The sequence below is a fragment of the Protopterus annectens genome, chromosome 5.part1 (assembly GCF_019279795.1).
Source record: "Protopterus annectens isolate FY-2018-M chromosome 5.part1, PAN1.0, whole genome shotgun sequence".
Taxonomy (NCBI): domain Eukaryota; kingdom Metazoa; phylum Chordata; order Ceratodontiformes; family Protopteridae; genus Protopterus; species Protopterus annectens.
Genome location: NC_056736.1, coordinates 350,271,801 through 350,295,195, shown reverse-complemented (window position 1 = coordinate 350,295,195; position 23,395 = coordinate 350,271,801). Strand labels below are relative to the sequence as shown.

The window sequence follows — 23,395 nt, the reverse complement described above, 5'->3', positions numbered from 1 at the left end:
TGATGCAACAAAAATTGCTGCCAAGTCCTGGCTAGACCATAAGACCTCTATCTCACTATCAGTCTCCAGAATGGACAGTCAATCAGTGAAGCAGAGGAGCCAAACACTATATTTGGGGGAGACATGACTGTCGCTCAGTGGAGTCAGTGCCTCGGTCCCTCACAGAACTGAAACAGTAACTAACATTATCTCACTCTCTTTCTGCAGAGCCTTCAGAGCTAACTTCTTATGTTTGGGTCTCTGCCTACATTGTCTTTTAGAATTAACTGCTTAGGATTAGCTTTCCCTTTATAATGTTGACAGACACATCATCGAAACAACTTCTACAAACTCCGAACTGCGACTTCTCAAAACCACAAATACCGATATTCCGACTAGCAAAATCTTGCCCCCTTTTTGACCCATGGTAGCATTTGTTTCAGGTGTAGAGCAGTTGAAATGTTGACATTCGCTGTTTTGTTTGGCTTTCTGACATCTCGGCGGTATAGAATTCATGGAAACGGTTAGACTATGCACATTCGAGGATGTGCATTCGACATTATGAAGGTAAACCCAGGATTATCCATTTCTTATTATGTTTTGTTTTATGCATACCACAACAACTGGAAGAAGGGCCTCAATGTGTGTGTGTGTGTGGGGGGGGGGGGGGGGCAGATACTCTATGGCCTAAAGCAAGATGCTTTTTATATGTGTGAAGAGCCTGGGGTGGGTAGACTACATAGAGTGAAGATATCTTGTTATAGAAATCACAGTCACAAGAGGGTAACTGATGTCACTCACCTTCAAGGAAAGGCAATGAAAATGATAGACTTCAGGCAGACTATTTCCTAAAGGCACACTCACAGGTAATCTTTTCTTATAACAACATGAGCCTCAGAAAGCTCTCCAAAAATCACAACAAAAAAGACTAAAATCAATGCAATACAGCACTTCTTTTTTTTTGGCTTTTCCCAGTTAGGGGTCACCACAGCAGATCACTTGTCCTCTCATGATTGGCAGTAAAGTTTTACAGTGTCGAGTTGCCAGCCCGGCACCCAACCTTCCACGGAAGGCACACACATGCACCCACTCATACTTAGGTCCAATTTAGAGTGTCTAAACCACCTACAGCATTGTCTTTGGAATGTGGGAGGAAACCAGAGCACCCTGAGGAAACCCACGTGACCACAGGGAGGACATGCAGACTCCGCACAGAAGGCACCCCAGCCGGTGATCGAACCAGAGAACCTCTTGCTGTGAGGTGACAATGCTAACTGCTGCACCACCATGGCTGTCCCCAATGCAACACAGCACAATGTACAAAAATAAGTAACATTAGTGAATGAAGGAAAAAAAATCTAGTTTGGGCACTTACTGCAGTGTATAATCCCAACTGTCCAGATTTTCACAGAATGTCCAATTTTTGTCTCATCATAAAATTTCTGGTTTTCTGGCAAATCATTGAAGAATAAAGTCAATAAATGATGACAAGTACTTGAGTTTCAGACTTGATATCCACCAGTAAAATGCACACCAATTCATAAAGTACAGTTTTGTACCTACCATAAATGTACTACTGCAGTCATTACACTTGGGTTATCCTGCCGTCAGGCAGTTCCCCAGTCGGCCTGAGTTCCGAAGTCTTGGTCCGGCATCAGTTGCTGTCACCTCCTCCCTGACGTCAGTGTGAGAGGGGTATATAAGATGCAGCCGACGCCATTTTCTTCAGTTTTTCTTGCCCCAGATGTCAGGTGCCCCCAAATAGGTAGGCAATACAAATTGCTAATGCAACATAAATAAGAAAAGCAAAGTACAACTTTTAGTTACCAGCAAATACCCCCTATAGGTAGTAAAGGGTAGAAGACCTAGGTACATACCAGCAGTAAAGAGGGGATGGAGGGAGGGTAACCTGGACTGCAGCAGTGTGAACACTCGAACATCTACATTTATGGTAGGTACAAAACTGTACTATGTTCATCGTGTTACACTGCTGCAGTCATTACACTTGGGTAGAATCCCAAAGCTGAGGAAGGGTGGCTGGTTCTATAATGCGTTAGGGGTGGCTATAAGGCCCTGCAGCACTGCAGAGGCGAAGCCAGCTCTGGATTTGGAGTATAGCGGCAGATGGTAATGCTTGGTGAAGGTATGCACAGAGCTCCATGTTGCTGCTTCCAAAATATCCTTGTTAGGGCCTCCTCTGAGGTAGGCCATAGAAGTGGCTGTTGCCCTGGTGGAGTGAGATCTAATGCTGGTAGGCACAGGTTTTCCATGGTGCGTATAGCAGAAACGTATGCAATGTCCTATCCATTAAGAAATAGTCTGTTTTGAAATGGCTTTTCCCTGTGCTCCTGCAGCATATGCTACCAATAATTGCTCAGATTTTCTGAAAGCTTTGGTTTTGTCCAAGTAGAAGTGTAACTGCCTGTGAATGTCCAATGAATGCAGTAGTCTCTCCCCTTTATTCTGTGGTTTTGGATAAAAAGTTGGCAAGTGAATAGTTTGGTTTAGAGACACACTTGAAACCACCTTAGGCATAAAAGTAGGGTTAGTTCTTAAGGACACCCTGTCCTGGTGGAAAATGAGGAAAGGTTCCACTGCCATTAGTGCCTGTAATTCTGAAACTCTTTGTGCTGATGTTAGTGCCAGGAGCAGAAAAGTTTTCCAAGAGATGTATTTTAATTCTGCTGTGCTAGCTGGCTCAAAAGGAGGTAAAGTTATTTTTTCCAAAATAAAGTTGAGGTCCCAAGTTGGAGCAGGTGCTCTACGTGGCGGTCTTATGTTTTTTGCCCCTCTGAGGTACTGTTTTAGCAAAGGATTAGAGAAAATTGGTGGATCTGTGTTGTAATGAGCAGAGATGGCAGAGGCGTGGATCTTGATGGATGAAAAGGAGAGGCCTTTGTCCAGCATCTCAGTCAAATATTGTAGTATCTGAGGAATGTTTGGTACAAGAGGGTCAAGGCTGTGAGCCTGGTTCCAGGAACAGAATCTCTTCCATTTATCCGAATAGGCTTTCCTGGTACTAGGCCTTCTGGCCTCCAGGATGACATCCATAACAGCTTTGGAGAGAGGCATTGCTTGCTTTGTTAAGGTATCTTCTATGCAGCGAGGTTTAAGGTCCTTAGCTGGCTGTGGAGAATCTGATTGTTGTTCTGAGAGAGTAGATGTGTTGTTTGAGGCAAAATCCAGGGTGGTCCTTGTGCTAAGTTTTTTAAGATTGGGTACCAGTGCTGGTGTGGCCAGTCTGGTGCAATCAGGATCATTTTTGGCTCCTCTTGCCTGGCTTTTATGAGTACCTTTGGAAGAAGAGGCAGTGGTGGGAATGCGTATACTGTTAGGTTTTTCCAGCTAAATGAGAGGGCATCCACTTTCCATGCTTGTGGATGGTAACTCCTTGTGCAGAATTTCTGTAGCTGGCAATTCCTTGGTGATGCAAATAGATCTATGTCTGGGCTCCACCATTTCTGTGTTATCATTCTGAATATTTGTGGATTCAATTCCCATTCGTGGGGATCCATGATATTTCTGCTCAAGTCGTCTGCCAGTGTGTTTTTCTCTCCTGGCAGGAATTGTGCTTGTAGATGAACTTGATAGTGTATAGTTGTGTTTCACAAGGTCATTGCTTGTCTGCAGAGGGGGTATGAATGGGTGCCCCCTTGCTTGTTTATGTACCACATGACTGTGTACCACATGACTGTGGGGTTGTCTGTCTGTAGTAGCAGTTTCCTGGATGTAGCAGGTCCTTGAAAGCTATAAGGGCATTTTGTACAGCTAGCATCTCTTTTTGGTTGATGTGAAGATGCTTTTGTTCTATAGGCCACTTGCCCTGAATGCATTTTCCTGCCATGTGTGCTACCCAGGTGTAATCCGATGCATCTGTTGTCAGTGTTTGCCTGGGTGTGGGCTGAGTAAAAGGTGGTCCCTTGTTTAGGTGACAAGCTTGAGCCCACCATCGAAACTCCTTCTGAAGGCAAGGTGTTAGTGGTACAACTGTTTCCAAACTTTGACAGTGTTGAGACCATACACTCTTTAGGTACCATTGTAGTTTCCTCATATGCAGTCTGGCATATGGAATTAGTAGTATGCAAGATGCCATGTAGCCCAAGGCCTGGAGAATTTTTCTTGCAGGGAGTCGGGTCTTTGTTGCCATCAATTGAAAGTATTGAGTCAATTGTCCTTGCTTGTCTGGCATGAGATAAGCCATCTGGGCCGTTGTGTTCAAGCTGGCACCCAGGAATATTATCTCTTGTGAGGGCACTAGTTTTGATTTCTTTTCATTTACTGTGTACCCCAGGGAACTTAGTAACTTTTTTACAAACACCAGATGCTTTAGGAGAATGTCTTTGCTCTCTGCTTGAATTAGGCAGTCATCCAGGTATGGGTAAATTTGAATTCCTCTTTGTCTACAAAATGCAATTACTGGTGCCAGGCACTTGGTGAAGACCCTGGGCACAGTAGATAAGCCAAAGGGCAGTGCAGAGAATTGATAATGCATTGGACCAGCTATGAATCTGAGGTATCTCATGCAGTTTTGTCTGATAGGGACATGCAGGTATGCCTCCTTGAGGTCCAAGGTCACGAGCCAAGCTTGCTTGCCCAGCATGGGAAGAAGCTGCTGTAATGTCAACATTTTGAATTTAGGGACATCCAGGTAAGTGTTGAGAGATGAAAGATCCAGAATATTTCTCCAAGTTTTGTCTTTTCTGGGTACCAGAAAGAGTCTTGAGTAAAATCCTTGTCCTTGTTCCTGTGGGGGTACCTTTTGAATAGCTCCCATGGTCATGAGTGCTGTAATTTGTTTTTGAGCCTCTGCCCATTGATTTGGTGGCAGATTTGGCATTCATTTTAACCTTGGAAGAGTGTGAAAGTGTAATCTGTAACTCTGTGAAACGATACTGAGAACCCATTTGTCTTTGGTGATCATATGCCATTTGTGACAGAAAAGAGCCAGTTTTCCTCCCAAAGGGGCTGCCAAGAGTTAAATGTTTGGCAGCTGTAGTGGGAAGTCACTGGGACTGTTTTTTGTAAGGTTGTTGCCTGTCTTCCCCTTTTTTCTGGTCTAGTGCACCCCATTGTCGAGGCCTGTAAGGGCCTTGTGACTGTCCTCTACCTCTTGGATGTCTGTATTTGCCCCTTTGAGGTCTGTCTGTAACTGGAAAGGACCAATTCTTGGTTGGCCAGTTTCTGCTAAATCGAGGAGGCTGTACCTGTAAGAAATCTTTCACAGTTTGCATAATTTTTGCCTTATCCTCCATTTTCTTTAGTACCTCTTCTGCCTTAATTCCAAATAGGACATCATGCTGCAAAGGTGCATCCAATGGTTTTGCTTTAACATAATCTGGTAATGTATGTTCCTTTAACCATGCATGTCTTCTAATGACAGAGCCTGTAACTGCTGCTCTGCAGGAAGCCTCTAAAGAATCAAAACCACATTGCAAAGTATGTTTTCCCACCTGTTCAGCAGCATGCAATAAATCCTGCATTTCCTTAAAATTAGGAGGATCTGTATCTGAAAGCATTTTTTTGTTTCAACTGAGACATCAGAAATTGCTGATATTTTAACATGTGAAATTGGCAATTCAAAGCTCTCATTGCTAAAGTTGCAGATGTATATACTTTCTTTCCCCATCTGTCTAATGTTCTGGAGTCTCAGTCGGAGGGAACTAGGTTCTTTGCTGATGAGGCCTTGACCCCTTTGGGTCCCTGAGAAATAGTTTCTGGGTCTGCCACTGGGCTTTTATACAGACATTTGTGTGAGTCGGGGACTCTGTAATACCTGTCTGGTTTAACTGGAGCTGGAGGTAAGGAATCAGGATTTAAGCTGGATTCAGTATACACATCATCCACAATATCTAACACTGGTGGAATAGCCAGGGGTCTGTGTTGAAGCAAAAGTAGAAATTCTGTTAGCCTTTTCTTGGATTCTGAATAATCCTGGCCTTCCCAATGGAAATGCTCCCTCATGGTGTGTAAAGTTTCCCCAAAAGAGTAATCCTCTGGTGAAGAGGCTGATGGAATGGGTTCCTCAGCATCAGAATCCTCATAAGGTGGTAAAGAAAACCTAGGTCTGAGGAAGACTCTGAGGAAATGGACACCTGGTCGAGGAGTCATAATCCACATCCTGTCTGGGCCTTTTATCAGGAGGTGGATGGGACCCCCTGATCAGAGTGATCAGGTCTTCGGCCATTTTGAGCATTTGTTTCTTAGGCATGGAGGCCTGTCCTGGAGACTGTGATTTCTTTGATTTAAGAGGTTGTTTAGACTTAGAAGAGGGTTTAAGGCTAAGCTGACTAGGTCTGAAGACACCCTCTGAAGTTGCAGGTGGCTCATGTACACTGGATGCCTCTGCAGAGTCGGTTTCAGTAGTCTGTAAAACTTGGGAGTCCGATGGCCCAGCCATCTCCACTAAGGAGTCGGTGGCTGCCTGTGGTTCTGCAGAAGCGGTCGTCAGGGGCTGCGAAGGCACCTCGCTGAAAACTGGAGAACCGGCAACTGGCCTAGAAGAGGCTTTGTCGTCTGTTTTGGGCCTCGGATGCCTGTCTTTGTCTTTGCGCTTTTTATGAATTGCGGTCGTTGGAAGTTCCATAGGCATCGTATAATTAAATTTTCTGCCAAAATAATGTCTGGCAAAATCAAACCGACGTTTAATAGTGCGCTTGTTAAACCTAGCACAAAACCGACAACCATTGACGTCGTGGTCTGGGTCTAGGCATGGGATGCAATAAGAATGGAAATCCTTATGAGGTATTTGCTTCCCGCAAGAAATACAGTTATTAACTTTTACTGACATCGGACTGAGGCAAGAAAAAGTTTCCCCAATGGGGTACTTAGCTTTGTAGAAGACTTTGGTTCTGGATTCGGAAATGAAAATCTCAGGAGTCGGCCAACCGGCACTTGCCAACTGCTTTTGCTTCGGGCACCGCGCAACAAGAAAGACTGAAGAAAATGGTGTCGGCTGCATCTTATATACCCCTGTCGTCAGGTAGGAGGCGACAGCAACTGACGCCAGACCAAGACTTTGGAACTCAGGCCAACTGGGGAACCGCCTGACAGCAGGATAACCCAAGTGTAATGACTGCAGCAGTGTAACACGATGAACATCCTCGTATTCCAGCAACTTTCTAAAGTTACAAGAGCAATATTTGAAATCTGTCTCTATTTTTGGGCCTTTGTCCCCCATTATTTTTGGCTTTGTCCTGATTTTTACAATTAAGAGGTTGAGAAGTATGCTGCAATGCTTCAAAGTGACCTGGACAAAACCAGTGGACATACTACCAATTGCTATGCACCACAAAAAAGAAGTCAAAACAGTGCATGCAAGTTAATTTTCCTTTTCTACCCACTGTCCTAATGATACAGTCAGCACAGAAAAAAAAAAAACTGTCTGTGCTTTAGGGATATCCAATGCTTTTGTAGTCACAAAAGATGAAAGGACCTTTGTCACAGTTGCAGGATTGGTGTGGTAAATGGGGGCACTTCTCTGGATGCAAACTGTTAGTGGGTATGATCGGTACTGTAAAAGAGGTGCTAATCAGTCCCTGCAAGCAGTATAAGTAATCATTTAAATTACCACCAGTCAGGGTTTGTGTATTTGGAATTGCTCTCTGCTACAGTTTAGCAAAGGTTTTGGACACAGTGTAGCAAACAACTACTAAGAAGATACTAAGTGTGCCATGCAGATGTTTAAGCTTAAGTAACAGTCAGTCAGGGAACAGCAGCAAGTGCCTTTCTACAATATAGTAAAGGGGGGGGGGGTGATACATCAAAGTGCTATTATGTAGGCATACATCTATCTATCTATCTATCTATCTATCTATCTATCTATCTATCTATCTATCTATCTACCTATGCTTATATAATAGCTCTTTGCATACCCTGAATAGTGATTTTGGTCTTCAACTTTGCAAGAATTTCTTCCTTCCTTTCTTTCCTTTTTTTTTTCTTTTTGTTTGCAGCCTCACATGGGGGGGGGGGGTCCAGTGGAGGAAATGCCCAGGATACCAACTGTTCTTGGCACATCACTCTACCTATGGTAAATTCCTGCACCAAACTTTATAACAAGCATCTCTCTCCAAAAATCTGCTAACAACACCTGACCCAGGCATTTTTTTTAAACTCAGACATATGCAACATCAGAGACAGCTTCCTTGTGCAACAGTAAAGCTATATTATTTCTGAGAAGCTTATCAGCTGCATTTAAACATTTTTTGTTGGGTTTCTCCAGACTTGGATGCCTTTGTCAGACTGTATGCACCAGCAACACAGACAAGAGCTGTTATCTTCTTTCTGTCTTCATTCTCAGTCTGTTTTATACAAACAAACAAAAAAACTGTTATATTGTTTCGCAACAGTCTTTCCATGCCAGGATTTGTTAATGAACTACAGTGAAAGTACCCAAATGTCTCCTTTTCTCCCCCACACCTGATGGATATTTATACCACATACTGGATTATTTCCTTACTGCAACGTTAACAATGCAAACATTTGAATGTGTCTGCAGTACACTAGAAGATTTTAGTTGAACTCAAGTTAAATGAAAGGTCCCATTTACTTTGAAATGTAATGCATCATTTTGTGAAAGCTGAAATATAGTGAAACTATAATACAGTTATGTATTTTATTAGTACTCCCAGAAGTGAGTAATCCATTATTGCTTCAGTGCATTTGGCACTTTTAGTGTAGATTACCAAAACTGTAATTCAACAAGTCCATGTTCAAATCTGACTCTGGGAAGATCAGAAGACTGAAGGCTAATTTTCTCTGTCATGCAATTAGATTCATGTCACAGTATTTATCTTCTTGGGCATTTTGGGAATACTGCACTCCTCAGCTGTCATATTTTGAAAGAGATGCTCAAAATCCTATGCATCTGAGCTACAGGTAATACTTGTGGATATAAAATATCCCACGGTATTTTTATTAAACACTGCTGGAATGTATGTCAGGGAATTGACAAATTACTTAAAATACAATCCAAAGTCTCTAATGAAAAAGTAATAGGTCTGGTGTGAGCTACTTATTCAACAAAATGTGAAAATAAACTTAGTTTGACTTCTCAATAGCACTAAAAATTAAATTAAGAAATGTCTAACTGTTTAGCACAGATGGTTATGATTCTGAACTGTGAATAGCTTCACCTACAGTCTTGATTTTGTTACTTCAGTCTTCACTTGCAAACTGTGTGGCTAAACAAATCATGATATATTTCTGGGTAAATCTGTAAGAAACACTTGGGTCTGCTAGGTTTACACAGATAAATGAATACAAATAAAAATATGGAATTGTACCTTTCAGTATAGCAACAAGCACCATGTAATCATCACTTTGTGGTGCAGTAATCACCACAGTGTGCTAAAGTCACCAGCACTGCATGGAAGTAATCAGCTGATACTGTGCAGTACAGTCACAAGCACTGTGAGGTAGTGATTAATACTGTGTACTATAGTGTCTGCCACCATGTGGTACACTGATCAACAATGTCTTGCACCATGTAGTGCAGTGATCAGCACTTTGTGGTACAGTAATCAGCAGTGTAGTATAGTCACCAACACTGTATGGTAGTAATTGGTTTGGTTCCGTCGCAAGCACTGTGTGATAGTAATTAACACTGTGTAGTATTGTGTCTAGTAGCATGACATGCAGTGATCAACAACATGTGGTATAGTAATCAGTACTGTGTAGTACAGTCACAAGCACAGTGTGGTAGTAATTAACACTGCATAGTATAGTCACTAGCACTGTGTGATAGTAATTAACACTGTGTAATATAGTGTCTAGCACCATGCAGTACAGTGGTCAACAACGTGTTGTAATCAGCGCTATGTAGTATAGTAACTAGCATTATATAGTACAGTGATCATCACACTGTGGTAAAGTAATCTGCACAGTGTAGTGCAGTCACCAGCAATGGATGGTAATAATTAATACTCTGTAGTACAGTGATCAACAGTGTATAGTATAGTAATTATTATTGCTTAGTACAGTCACCAGCATGATGTGGTAGTAATTATCACTGTGTAGTACAGTATCAATCACCATGTAATACAGTTATCAGCATGGTGCGGTACAGTAATTAGCACAGTATCATATAGTCACCAGCACTGTGTGTTAGCAATCAGTGCTGTGTAGTATAGTGATTAGCACCATGTGGTACAGTGATCAACAATGTGTAGTATAGTAATCCGTACTGTGTAGTACAGTTAACAGCACTGTGTGGTAGTAATTAACACTGTGTAGCACAGTCACTAGCACCATGTGATACATGATGCAGTGATCAGGGCTTTGTGGTATAGTAATCCACACTGTGTAGTTTAGTCATCAGCATTTATGTAGGTAAAGGGGACTGTAAAAGAAGTTCCCCATTTCCTAATGTGTTGTTACTGCAAGGACAGGGTATGCTGCTGTCAGGGGAAGGTGTGTGACACCTTTTTAGTCACCTGGCTGACAGAATTACTTTCAGGTTCAGGGAATAAAGATACAGACAGTGCCTATCTGAGTTAATGCTACCAAGTTATGATGCAACTTGCACGTACCTTTCAACCTCTTAGAGCAAGAAATCTGGACAAAGCCATAAATAAAAGTGGGACAAAGCCCCAAAATAGGGGTAATTTTAAATATTGCTCTTACAAATGTAGAAAGTTGATAGAACAATAGGCTTTATATTATCATGAATATTCTGAATGGTATGAAGTCTGAAACTCAAATGTCTGTCATTATTTTTTAACTTCAATCTTTAATGATTTGCCACTAATTTGCCAGAAAAACACAATTTTATGAAAAACTGAACAAAACTTATGAGGCAAAAATTTGGACAGTCTGCGAAAATCTGTACAGTTGAGAAGCATTACTTGTAACTTTTGTTCATATAGTCACAGGGAGCAACAACCCTCAACAAAAAGAATCATTAACATTTATTACTGCCCTGCATTGCATTTATTCACATTGATGCATACTGCTGTCGACTAGCCTCTTCTGATACTTCTATGCACAGCCATATTTCTCCAAACTGTGGTTCTTTCTTCTGATATTTTACACTATTGCTATAGCAAAACCCACTGCAGGAGATGCAGAAGGAGCACCCATACACATTCATAAATATACATCTCACTGTCACTCCCTCCTTTTCTTGCTATACTCTTGTAAAATGTTATTACTTACCTAGTTGAAATTTAACATTTACACGGAATATTCATTGTTTGCAGTATATGCATGTTTCTGTGTTCTCTCTTGTTTTGATGCAACTGTATTATTAATATGCAAAATGTAACTATAATGAAAAAATAATAAAATCCATACATAACAGGCAGACACACACCTCTTAAGAACAGCACAGAAAGCCACATCACTTTTATCTGTGATATTTACTAGGAAATCCACACATATGACTAAATTCTAACATTTACAGTAGGCCATACTCTAAGTTGAAACGTAGGTGCTTAAAAATACCACTAAAATGGTTAATCAAATTACTGGCTTGGCATTGTATGCATTAGGCATGACAGAGAATGCACAGTAAGTTACGAGCTAAGTTTCCTTTTGTTTAACAACAAATAGAAAAGAAGCAAAACAGAGGCAAATATGTTCACGTGTCTTAACTTCCAGTAACAGCATATCTCAACTGGAATGAAAACAGTAATGCTGTCTGGGGACAGACGTGGGAGCGAGTTGTAAACAGACTGCTACTGCCCTCTAGCAGACATCATTTATGATCACATTGCTCTCATTGTAAGAGGTACATGACAACTGAAACCGGAGTATTTTAGCTTTGTATACAGCAAGAGTGCTGAATGACTCCAGCGATCTACAAACTCATAAAAATAAGTTATGTTGTATCTCAGTGAAACTATTTCCACTGCTCCATGAGGATAAATGTGATCTATGCACTCCAGATAATTTCAAACAGACCCAACAAAACCAGATAATTTCAAACAGACTCAACAAAACAACTCACTAATACACAAAAGTTTACATGTGGTGCTTTGAAAACAATCAAATCTAACCATGCAGAAAAGAAAAAGCTTGTCCATACAGAAACAAAAATGACTCAATATCATTTAGCCCCTGCAGGAATATCTTGCAGTGTCCAGATCTACATTCTGTAAAAGAAAATATTGTCCTTTCTTACCTGAACTTCTGTTCTGAGCGAGAAGCTCTTTTTGTAATCTCTGGCCAGCTTCCTCTGCAAGAGCTGATGGAGTAGGATAACGAGGGTCTCCTGAGAAACAGCCTACCTCAGCCCCACAAAACAATAATGACAAGGTTTCAGCCACGTCACTTGTCTCCACCGCAGCACAAAGGGCCTAAAACAAAATAAGGAGGAAAAACTAGCTCAGAAATGTGAAAAAGCAGGAGAAACGTTAAACACAGGATACATTCCAGAGTTGATGCAGTAAGTCACTTTCTTGTATGCAGCAGCTGTTTGAAGTGCAGGTTACCGAAAGGCTAGCAAGTGTTTGTTGAACAATTAGTACAGCTAACAGGAAGTGAGCTGTTCACATTGTGTGGAAATCTTATGCCACTTATTTATCCATAAATAAACATTCTTCAATCCTCCAAAAGAAATAAGGAACGTTGCTGTACTGTGTGGGGGTGGGTGAGTGGGTGAGGTAATAAATCATCAGAAGAAGGAGGGTAGTATTACTTCGATAAACAAAGGCACATGGAAATTCCAAAGTCATTGGAACCAGTCAGCTCTCTGTCACAAGCTTCAGTTTAACTACAGGGCAAAAAATACCTGTAGGAGATAGCTGACTACAGCAGACTTTGTTTTCCTGTAATCAGGGAACTCTTAATCAGTCCTCCATCTACAGAAAAAAAAAGACAACCAATACACAAGCTGTTTTGTATTAATTCAATTACTTAAAACAAGATAAGCATCTAAAAATACATATGCAATAAACTAAATTATGGATTGAAAAATATGAACAATTTATTTTCAACATACACATTCTTCTGAAGACTTTGAATACGTGTACAGTTGTAATGGGATCACTCAGTACTGAGACATAAATAAAAACTGTCAGTTGTGATTCTGACAGATTTATCAGGTGACACTGAAGGAAAAATACTACAAAAGAATCACTAGGTAAATGTACACACGTAGCCATGATGGGGATGTGCATGACAGAAATATTATCATGAAATACTGTCAGATGTAAGATAAAAGGACAAGCACCTCATACATTCCCTTTATCCCAAGTGTCTTATTGCACTGATAAATGGGAGTCTCCATTTCTGTACACATTACAGTTGAAGTTATTTAGTTCAGATAAAACAGTCTTATTATTCAGATATGGAATAACCCTCCTTAAAAGTTATACATTCCAGCCTCTCCTGCAGCAAGTTGGCTATATCTATGGCATTTGTGTATGTGGTGTCCTTGACCACCAATCCGAGTGCTTCTTTTGAGATTTTGGACATATATGAAGGCCTTATGATTGTCTTTAGTACATGTAGCCAGTTTTGACTTGAAGTTTGCTTTGGAGGATTTCACTAGTGCTCTTATTTGCTTGTTCAGGCTAAGGAGAGATTGCTTCCAATTAGGCATATGCTCCTTCTTAGTCCTTGACAACATTTTTTTCCTTTTATTATAGAGTTTATTTATTGCAGATGTTCACCAGACATGTTTACTCTTCCTTGAGGAGGATGGTTTAATCCTGTCAGGTATTCCTAATTCCATGCAACTATAAAAAATGCTTTTATAGTACTTTGGTGTAGCTTTGGACATATGTGTCAGTTCCTATGGAGGGGAGAAGGCTGTGAAACTGTTTATACCTTCCCTCAAGAAGTTGTGATAAGCTTTGCAGACGTTTTTTTTGTTTGACCCTAGCTGGGGCAGGGTCAAGGGTGATGGTGACTTCGAAAGTGATCACTTTGTGGTCTGATCTTACCAGGGAGGATGACACTGTAGGGATGCTGCAGTGGTTACTCATCATGGTTAATATCAAGTCCAAGATATTATTACCTCTTGTGAGATTGTTGGCCAGCTGGCTAAAGGCATTTGCATTGATGACCTCAGGGAATCTCTGGGCATTTGTGTTTTGGAATGAGTAGTTCTTCCAATCTATGGTTGGATAGTTAAAGTCACCCAGGATCAGGGTAATGGGTTGAATCTTGATAGATTCAAAGAGGTCCAGATAGGTGAGATGAGCATCTTGAGTCAAAGTTGGGGGCCTGCATGTAGCTATGATTTTAATAGGGGTCTTGTCAATGGTTATCTGCACCTGGAGTATCTCTTGTATGTCATACTGTTTGACCAGCCTGGAGGTGCTTATGTCTTTAATATATATTGCATCTCCACCTCCTTTTCTTTGCCACCCATGGTTTGGGGTCTGAATGTATGAAAGGATGAGTAAGTTGGTATGATTGGGATGCTCTCTGCAGCTTTGAACTAGGTTTCTGTGACTGCATGAATGTCAACATTTTTCAGAGTTAAGAATGCTTGCTCTGAGTGCAGTTTCTTATTTAGACTCCTAGCATTTAGCAACATAACCTTTAATTTGCATTTTGATAAAATGTTCATGTTGGTAGTTTTGACCTCATGGCATTGCTTAAAAAGGACACTATGGACAAGGCAAGAGTCTTTACCAGAAGCCTGAAGCCCAAGGGAGACAGATGCAGGCCATCTCTGACTAAGAATCATGGTCTGTCAGTCATGTCTTCCTAGGCTGTCAGGTACTGGATCCCCTTAGAATGACACCAGAAACTAAACCAATTGTTAATGTCAATAATTTTCTGTTTGTACTGAGGCATCTATCTTGGTGATGGGTGAATGCTGCTTAAGGCTAGGAACATACCTGCCTGGGACACATATTCAGTGAGCTTGATCATGTCTCTCTTCATATAGACCAGTGAGGTATGTCTCAACTCATTCACACCAACATGGACTACGACAGAGTCATAATTTGAGTGCAAGGGTGATATGGTGGATTCTGGCACCTGACAAACAACTAACCATGACTTTCTCCTTATCCAGCCTGGTGAGGGATACATCTGTGTGTCTCACAATGAAGTCTCCTATGACTAGTATGCTGGGTTTATGTTTAGGCCTTAGTGGCTGTGAGACACACTTGTGTGGACTACGTGTGGTATGTGGTGTGGTGGGCAGTGGAGTTTGTGTGCGTTTTTCCTTCAGATGTCTCTTTTGTTTGGGTATGTTTTTGTTGAGGACCTCCGCATATGTGCGTGTGTATTGTGTAGGTGTGGGTGGAGATTGGGGTGTGGAGTTTGTGTTGACAACCTTCTCAGTGCCAGATGTACTGGTTTGTGCGGGAGAGAGCATAGACTCTAGAAACTTAATCTCTCACAAATTGTGTTCTTAGGTGGTAGTAGTAGAGGGCTGTCCATGTACATGAGGCAGTTACAACACTGCCTCAGGATGCCCATATCAAGCAGATTGGCAGGAGAAACTGTAGGGAATTGTCCATCCATATTTGTCAGAAGCTGAAAGAGAGAGGTCAGACAGAGCTAAGTACTAGTAAGACACAAGTGCTACTAAGGAAATATTTGTAGCTGAAATACCTCACAATGGGTTAAAACAGTGCAGCTGTGGTCCAACATGTACAAACAAGCCCAAACCAGCTCAAATGTGGAGTTCAAATACAACAAAAAAAAATAGAAGATTCAAGTAACACAGTAATCTAGCCTCTTTGCCTGGAAATGTGCTAAAGATGAGGAAATATACTGTTGGGATACAGCTGTATCTAAGGGAAAACTTGTCGAAATTATCTGTCCGCCTGTGGCACACAATTGCACGATAGTCCATGGTGCTGAATGATGAGCAAACAAGCAGAAACCCACTCATGAGTTGAGGATTAAATACCAGAAGGTTAAAATTTAAAACAACTTTAAAAAAGCTCAAAGAAAACAATGAGGTGCTTACTCCAAGCCTTAGACCAGCCAACCTTTATCAGCCAGGGACTAATAAGCACAATCCTCTCACTAGAGTGCAAAAGGGCTCTTTCTAATCCAAGATGGCCTGGAAAATGTGCTCAGAACAAACAGCCACTACAAACAAACAACAAGGCCCAGAACAGCAACTCTGAGTCTGGATTATGCTACATCTACTAGCTACACTATTTTTGGGAGAAAACACTACAGAAATGTTTAATACAGCAGAAAAACAGCAGTGAGACACTAAATAAAAGTTTTAAACAAAAAAGACTAAGGAGACTCTAGAGATGCTTTTAACTACAAACAAATCAGTTTTATGATACACTTCTTGGCAGGAAAATTAAAACAAACAAACAGATGCTTAACAAGTGGAGAAAATTTCCAGTTAATACCTTTCAAACAGTTTAAATGGTTAAAAAGCTTTGCAAACAGTGAAAACAGTAACTAAAATGATTTATCGGAGACAGGAAGGCAGACAGTTGCAGTACAACAGTGCAGTTTGTTTATAGTAATAAAATACAATAAAAAAGTTGTCAGCAGACAAAAAGTGCAATAAATGGTAAGAATAAGCAATGAATAGAAAAATAAGAAAGAAAACAGTCAGCTTATGGTTTTAAGGAAACTCAGAAGCTTCTAGTCAGCTGAAATCTCAGCACAGAGTTGTGTCTGTGCCCCTGCTCCATTCAGCTCAGTATGAACAAGAGGTGCTGCATTACAGAATGACATCACCTGACTTCTAGTTCCCACACTACCCCATGTACTAGAAACTGATCCAGAATCTAGAACATATGTGTTTCCATACACACACATAGTGGTTTGCTAAGATGTGTTATAGTATCTGGAAGCTATAAAACCATTTCAAAAAAGTACAGCTGTGTACACTTACCTTAAATGTAGATGTTCGAGTGTATTCGCTGTTGCAGTCATCACCTGTGGGTTATCCCTGCTGTGCTAGCCCTTGGCCAGCCTGAATATTACAGTCAAGTTTTTTTTTCCATCAGCTACAGTCGCCTGTAGTTTGACATCAGGTCGTCAGTGCTATAAAGCAAGGCAGCTGATGTCATTACATCAGTTTTTCTTGCCATAACCCATCAGAAGCACAAGGAAATAAGGAAAAGTGGTCCTGGTGGCTAAAAGCCACAGTGGGAAGCTTATGTCCCCTAGAGGAAGATGCTACATGGGGGATGGAGGGAGGGAAACCAGGACGGCAACAGTGAATACACTCAAACATCTACATTTATGGTAAGTGTACACAACTGTACTATGTTTTTTGTGTTTTACTGTTGCAGTCATCACCTGTGGGAGGATTCCCAAAGCTGAGAAGAGGGGTGAAAGGATAGATTAGAGTCCTAGGCATGGGTCAGCAGCCCCTGCAGAACTGCAGAGGAAAACCCTGCCCTAGACTTAGAAAAAAGAGGTAGGTGGTAATGCTTTGTAAAGGTATGGACAGAAGTCCAGGTGGCAGCTTCCAAGATGTCCCTGGTGGGGACTCCTCTGAGGAAGGCTGTGGAAGTGGAGGCTGCCCTAGTGGAATGGGTATAGATAGACTTAGGGGGGGTTTTCCCATGTAGTCTGTAGCAGAAATTAATACAGTGTGATAGCCATTTGAAAATGTTTTGTTTGGAAATGGGCTTCCCGTCTGCCCTAGGGGCAAAGCTGACAAGTAGTTGGTCTGTTTTTCTGAATGGTTTAGTATGGTCCAGATAGTATCTGAGTTGTCTGTGCACGTCTAGTGAGTGTAGAATTCTTTCTCCCTTGTTCTGAGGGTTGGGAAAGAAGGTGGGTAGGTATATGGCTTGGTTGAGAGTCACATCAGATACCACCTTGGGCATAAAGAAGGGGTTATTCCTCAGGGAGACCCTGTCTGCATGGAAAATGATGAAAGGCTCAACAGCCATGAGAGCGTGATAGCTAGTAGGAAGGCAGTCTTCCAGGAGAGGTACTTCAATTCTGTAAAAGCAGCAGGTTTGAAAGGAGGTAAGGTTAGTTTTTCTAGAAAATAACTCAGGTCCCAGGGTTGCGTGGGAGTCCTTCTGGGAGGTCTGATATTAGAAGTCCCTCTGAGGAATTGCTTAATCAAAGGATGAGAGAAGAGGGATGGGTCTGAATCATAATGGGCAGAAATGGCATGGATTTTAATAGAGGAGAAAGAGAGGCTATTATTGAGTAACTCTGCTAGGTAATCCAAGATAAGAGGGATGGAAGGATGGGAGTTACTGGCCCTTTGGACTGGCTCCAGGAGCAGAACCTTTTTAATTTCCCTGCGTATGATTTTCAGGTGTTGGGCCTTCTGGCCTCTGTGATGATGTCTAGGACATGTTTGCTTAACAGGGACTCCTTGTTAGTTTTAAGGTATAAGCCATGCTGAAAGATTGAGAGTCTGTAAATCTGGGTGCAGTATCTTCCCCCTCACCTGGGTCAAGAGGTCTGAGATCAGGAGAAGCTGCTAGGGGGACTGTAAGGTCAGGCTGTGCAGTAAGGGGTACCAGTACTGTCTAGGCCAATCTGGAGCAATGAGAATGGCCTTTGGTCTCCTTCCTTATTTTGATCAGTACCTTGGGAATAAGGGGCAGAGGAGGGAACGCATGCACAAAGTGGGAGTTCCAGGGGAAGGTCAAGGCATCTACCTTCCATGCTAGGAGGTGATATTCCCTGGTACAGAACTTTTGCAGTTGGTGGTTGAGGTGCGAGGCAAAGAGATCCACTTCTGGAGTCCACCACTCCTGAGTGATTTGCAGAAAGATTTCCCTGTGGAGCTGCCATTCGTGAGGGTCCAGTAAGTTTCTGCTTAGGTGGTCTGCCAGGGTGTTGGTGACCCCTGGTAGGTATTGGGTAATTAGGTGTAGACCCATGGTTGTGGCTGTAAGCCAGAGGCTCATGGCTAACCTGCACAGGGGGTAAGACTGTGTCCCCCCCTGTTTGTTGATATACCACATTACTGTGGTGTTGTCTGTTTTTATAAGGAAAACCCCTGGCCTAAGATGGGGTTTGAAATATGTCAGAGCCTTTTGTACTGCCATCATTTCTTTTGGATTGATGTGCAAGTGAAGTTGCTGGGCATCCCAAAGACCTTGGGTGCACCTGCCTGCTAGGAGAGTATCCCAAGCAATGTCTGAGGTGTCGGTGGTGATGGTCTGGCCAGTAGGGTGGAGGATGAAGGGAAGACCCTTGTTCCTGGCACAGGACTCTGCCCACCAGAGAAACTTGGCCCTTATACATGGGATCAGAGGGAGAGAGGTCTCTAGGGACTGAGTGCTGGCACCAAAGGTTCTTTATATACCACTGAAGTTTTCTCATGTGAAGCCTGGCCAGAGGAATGAGAAGGATGCAAGATGCCATGTATCCCAGGGCTTGTAGGAACTTCCTCAAGGTGAGGTGACCTCAGAAAGCCAGCTGGGTAAAGTAGAGAGGCAGGAAGCTCTGTTTTTCTGGGGATAGGAAGGCCATTTGAGATGCTGTGTCTACCACAGCTCCCAAGAAAATGATCTTCCTGGTGGGGTTTTGCTTTGATTTCTTCTCATTGATGGTGAACCCTAGGGATGTTAGGAGTGATTAGACAAAGAGAAGGTCCTGGAGTAGCTTTTCTTTGCACTCTGCTTGAATGAGGCAGTCACCCAGGTAAGGGTAAATCTGTACACTTCTCTGTCTGCAGAATGCTATGGCCAGGGCCAAGCATTTGGTGAGTACTCTGTGTGCAGTAGATAAGCCAAATGGCAGCGCAGAGAACTGAAAGTGTTGTGAGCCTGCTATGAAGCACAGGAATTTCCTGCATGATTCCCTGATGGGGATGTGGAGGTAGGAATCTTTTAGGTCTAGGGTCACTAGCCAGGCATTTTTTGTTAGCATAGGCAGCAATTGCTGCAAGGTTAGCACTTTGAATCTGGGGACCACCATGGAGGTGTTCAGAATGGATAGATCCAGGATGGGGTGCCAAGTGCCCTCTTTTCTGGGAACAAGGAATAGTCTGGAATAAAAGCCTTTGCCTGTTTGATCTCAGGGGACAGGTTCTACTGCCGCCTGGGATATGAGAGTTTGGACCTGTTTCAATGCCTCTGTCCACTGATTTGGAGGTAAGTCTGGGTATCCTCTTCGAACTGGGATTTCACTGAAAGAGAATCTGTATCCCTGAAAAATTATCTTTAAGGCCCATTGGTCCTTTGTTACAGAAAGCTAATTGTCTTTGAAGAGGAAGAGCCTTCCTCCTAGTTTTTGATGAGTGAAGGGAGGACAGAGGGGGGAGGAGGAGTCATTGTGAGTGTTTGCCATAGAAGGTTGGCTTAGAACTCCCTGCCTTAGAGACGGAAGTGGTCCACTGTTTGCTTCTTTGCTAGCCCTGGGATAGGGGCTTGGATGGTCTGTCCCTGCGGGGTTTACCTTGGTCCTGTCTGCTAGATGCAGGGAAGGCCCAGTGATTACAGGGAAAGTTCCTGCTGAACCTGGGAAGCTGAACCTGAAAGAAATCTTTTACTGTTTGCATTGATTTTGCTTTGTCTTCCATCTTTTTAAGCACCTCTTCTGCTTTTCCCCCAAACAAGCACACCTTATCTAGGGGTGCATCAATAAGTTTAGACTTGACATGATCAGGGAGAGGTTGTTCCTTCAGCCATGCATGTCTCCTAATAACAGATCCTGTCACTGCTGCCCTTCTAGTGACTTCTAGGGCATCATATCCACATTGTAATAAGTGTTTGGCAACTTGACAAGCAGAGTAAATCTGCTAACTCTTTTGAATTGGCACAGTCAGGAAAGTTAGCAATCTTCTGTTTTAATAGTTCCAAAGTGTATTGTTGATATTTTAACATATGGAACTGACAATTGAGTGCTCTGATAGCTAAAATTGCAGAGGTGTACAATTTTCTACACCATCTGTACAGAGCTCTGGAGTCCTTGTCAGAAGGAAGAGGATTATTGGCAGAACTAGTCATAGCTCCTTTAGGTCCCTGTGTAATGTCCTCTGGGTCTGCAGCAGGATTTCTGTACAGGTATTTGTGAGAATCCGATACTCTGTAGTACCTGTCAAGTTTAATGGGAGCAGGAGGGAGGGTGTCAGGGGCTAAGATGAATTCATGGAAAATATCATCCGCCACTTCTAAACTATGGAGGATGGACAGGGGTCTGTCCTGGGGCAGGTCCAAAAACTCTCCAAGTCTTTTCTTAGACTGTGGGAAGTCCTGAGATTCCCATTGGAAATGCTCCCTGAGGGAGTGAAGGGTTTCCCCAAAGGAAAGGTCCTCTGGAGGAGAGGCAGAAGGGATGGATCCCTCTGCATCTGAATCCTCATAAGCAGTTAAGGGATGCTGTTCCCCTTCAAAAACTGAATATCCAGATTACTCAGAATCCTATTCTGTAATAATTTCTGCAGAAGGGTGCCTTTTCCTTTTAGACGTTGTGGCCTGACTACCCCAGATAAGGGAGATGAGATCCTCCGCCATTTGAAGCATTTGTGCTTGGGGTGGTGGAGCAGTAGCAAGATGGTGGCTAGAAGCAGATTTCCTAGGAGTGGCCTGGCTTTTAGGGTTGAGAGAATCTGTCGGTCTGAGAGAAATGGTAGTCAGATGAGAATAAGTAATTTTTTGTCTAGATTCGGTAGTGCGAAAGGCCTCCTCGGAAGCTGGTGCCTGAGTCGCAGCTCCGGACCCATCCAAGGCAGAGACAGCCAAAGGCTCGGAAGATAAAGAAGATTTCTGTGGCATACTGGACTCCGAAAGGGTCTCGGTAGAGGCCTGTGTATTTATCGAATTGGGCATCAGGGGCTGCAAAAGCACCTCACTGAATTCCAGAGATCTGACGACCTGCTTAGCAGTAGCGTCGTCAGAAGGCTTAGCCTTGTGTGGGTCTGTCTCTGTCTTTATCTCTATGTTTTTTTCTGAATGTCCACAGATTGTTGGCTGATGAATGCCATATCAGAATGCGAAGACGGAACACGAAAATAACTGTCTACAAAAAGAGCTCTACGGTGAATGTTTTTTGCATTAAAGAGGGCACAGAACTGGCAATGGAGGACGTCATTGTCTGGGCCTAAACAAGTGACGCAGTAAGAATGGAAGTCCCGGTGTGGGATCTGCTTTCCACAAGCAAGACAATTGTTAACTCTTTTGGAAATTGGTTAGTGCAAAAAAAATGGATCCCCAATGGGATACTTAGCTTTAGACAATTTCAGCTGAAATTCAACTTCTGGTAGTGACTGACCAGCACTCATGCGAACTGATCCTGTTACGGGTTCCATGACAAGAAAGAATGATGTAATGATGTCAGCTGCCTTGTTTATAACACTGATGAACTGACGTCGGACTACAGGCAACTGCAGCCAATGTAAAAAAAAAATTGACTCTGGTATTCAGGCCAGCCGAGGGCTACCACAACAGGAATAAACCGTAGGTGATGACTGCAACAGTGAAACATGAAGAACATCTTCCACCTTTTCAGGATGCCAATAAGTTCACCCTTAAGGGCAATGCAGTAGGAATCCTAGTTCTGGTTTTCACTGGCATTTTGTCTCTGGTTGCAATCAGGACAGTAAGATACAACCTTTATGGACTAAACCAGGTAATTTAATTTCAGACTAGTTTCCAAAGTTAGCTGGACTGAGATTAACCTTTTCTCTTCCAGTATTCTCTGTTACAATATATTCATTTCAACAGTTACAATACAGTCTGACATACAGGTGCATCTCTTTTCTGTCCAGCAGGACCCACTGCTGGTATATTTTTAACACAAGCAACTTTACAAATACATTTTCAATGCAAGCACCTCTACAAATAAGTTTGATATAGAAATTACATGTAATTCTTTACAAAACTCCAACTAGCTATGCTGGCATATGTTACACATCCACTCCTCTACATCTCCTGGCCTAGATGGTAATACCTCACATCATTGCAAATACACACACCTACTCTGTCACACAGCAATACACACATGCAAACACAACTTTTCTTTCATATAGTAGTACACATGCACTATCTCACATACAAACAGAATGGCTAATTTAAATTACAGGCATGCATGCATGCAACACATGCATGGTCCTCCTTAAAGGAGAAGATGCCACCACAGAGGTGTTAAGTATTTTTTTTTATGTTGAAGCCTCCTGACCAGAGTGGACCTCTGTAGCTAAGGGCCCTAGGCCACTGTTGCTACATTCATCATAATATCTAAAGAATCCCAGAATGTTAGTGCCCTTGTCACTGAAAAACACAAATAACTCTGGAACTTAATAAAATCCATCAAAGCCAAGTTTGAAGCTAAAATAGTTACCCAAGCTAAAGGCAATCACAAGGCATATTTTGCAGTAATGTTCATCATCTCAAAAGCACAAACAACAATGCACTGAGCTAATTTTGAAGGACATTACCGACACTGAGGCTGAATATATAGCTAATTTAATGGGCAATAAGTTTAGCTCTAACCTCACTCACTTCATTCTGGCCCTCAAAATATACCTGAAACTGATTCACCTCTAGTTATCATACAAGACCAAGTCCTGAAAGTGCTGTCAAAGGCTAAATATACTGCACTGATGCGTCCT

General features: G+C 42.3%; 1 protein-coding gene across 6 annotated transcripts in view; it reads right to left on the bottom strand.

The window, feature by feature from the left end:
• The window catches only part of ARAP1 (ArfGAP with RhoGAP domain, ankyrin repeat and PH domain 1), a 2,759,262-nt gene that overhangs the window by 911,836 nt on the left and 1,824,031 nt on the right, over positions 1-23,395 (bottom strand). For all 6 annotated transcript variants that reach the window (XM_044073028.1, XM_044073030.1, XM_044073029.1 and 3 more), the window contains one exon: positions 12,101-12,275. In XM_044073028.1, coding sequence (XP_043928963.1) covers positions 12,101-12,275 — 175 coding nt within the window. The remainder of the gene's footprint in view (positions 1-12,100; positions 12,276-23,395) is intronic.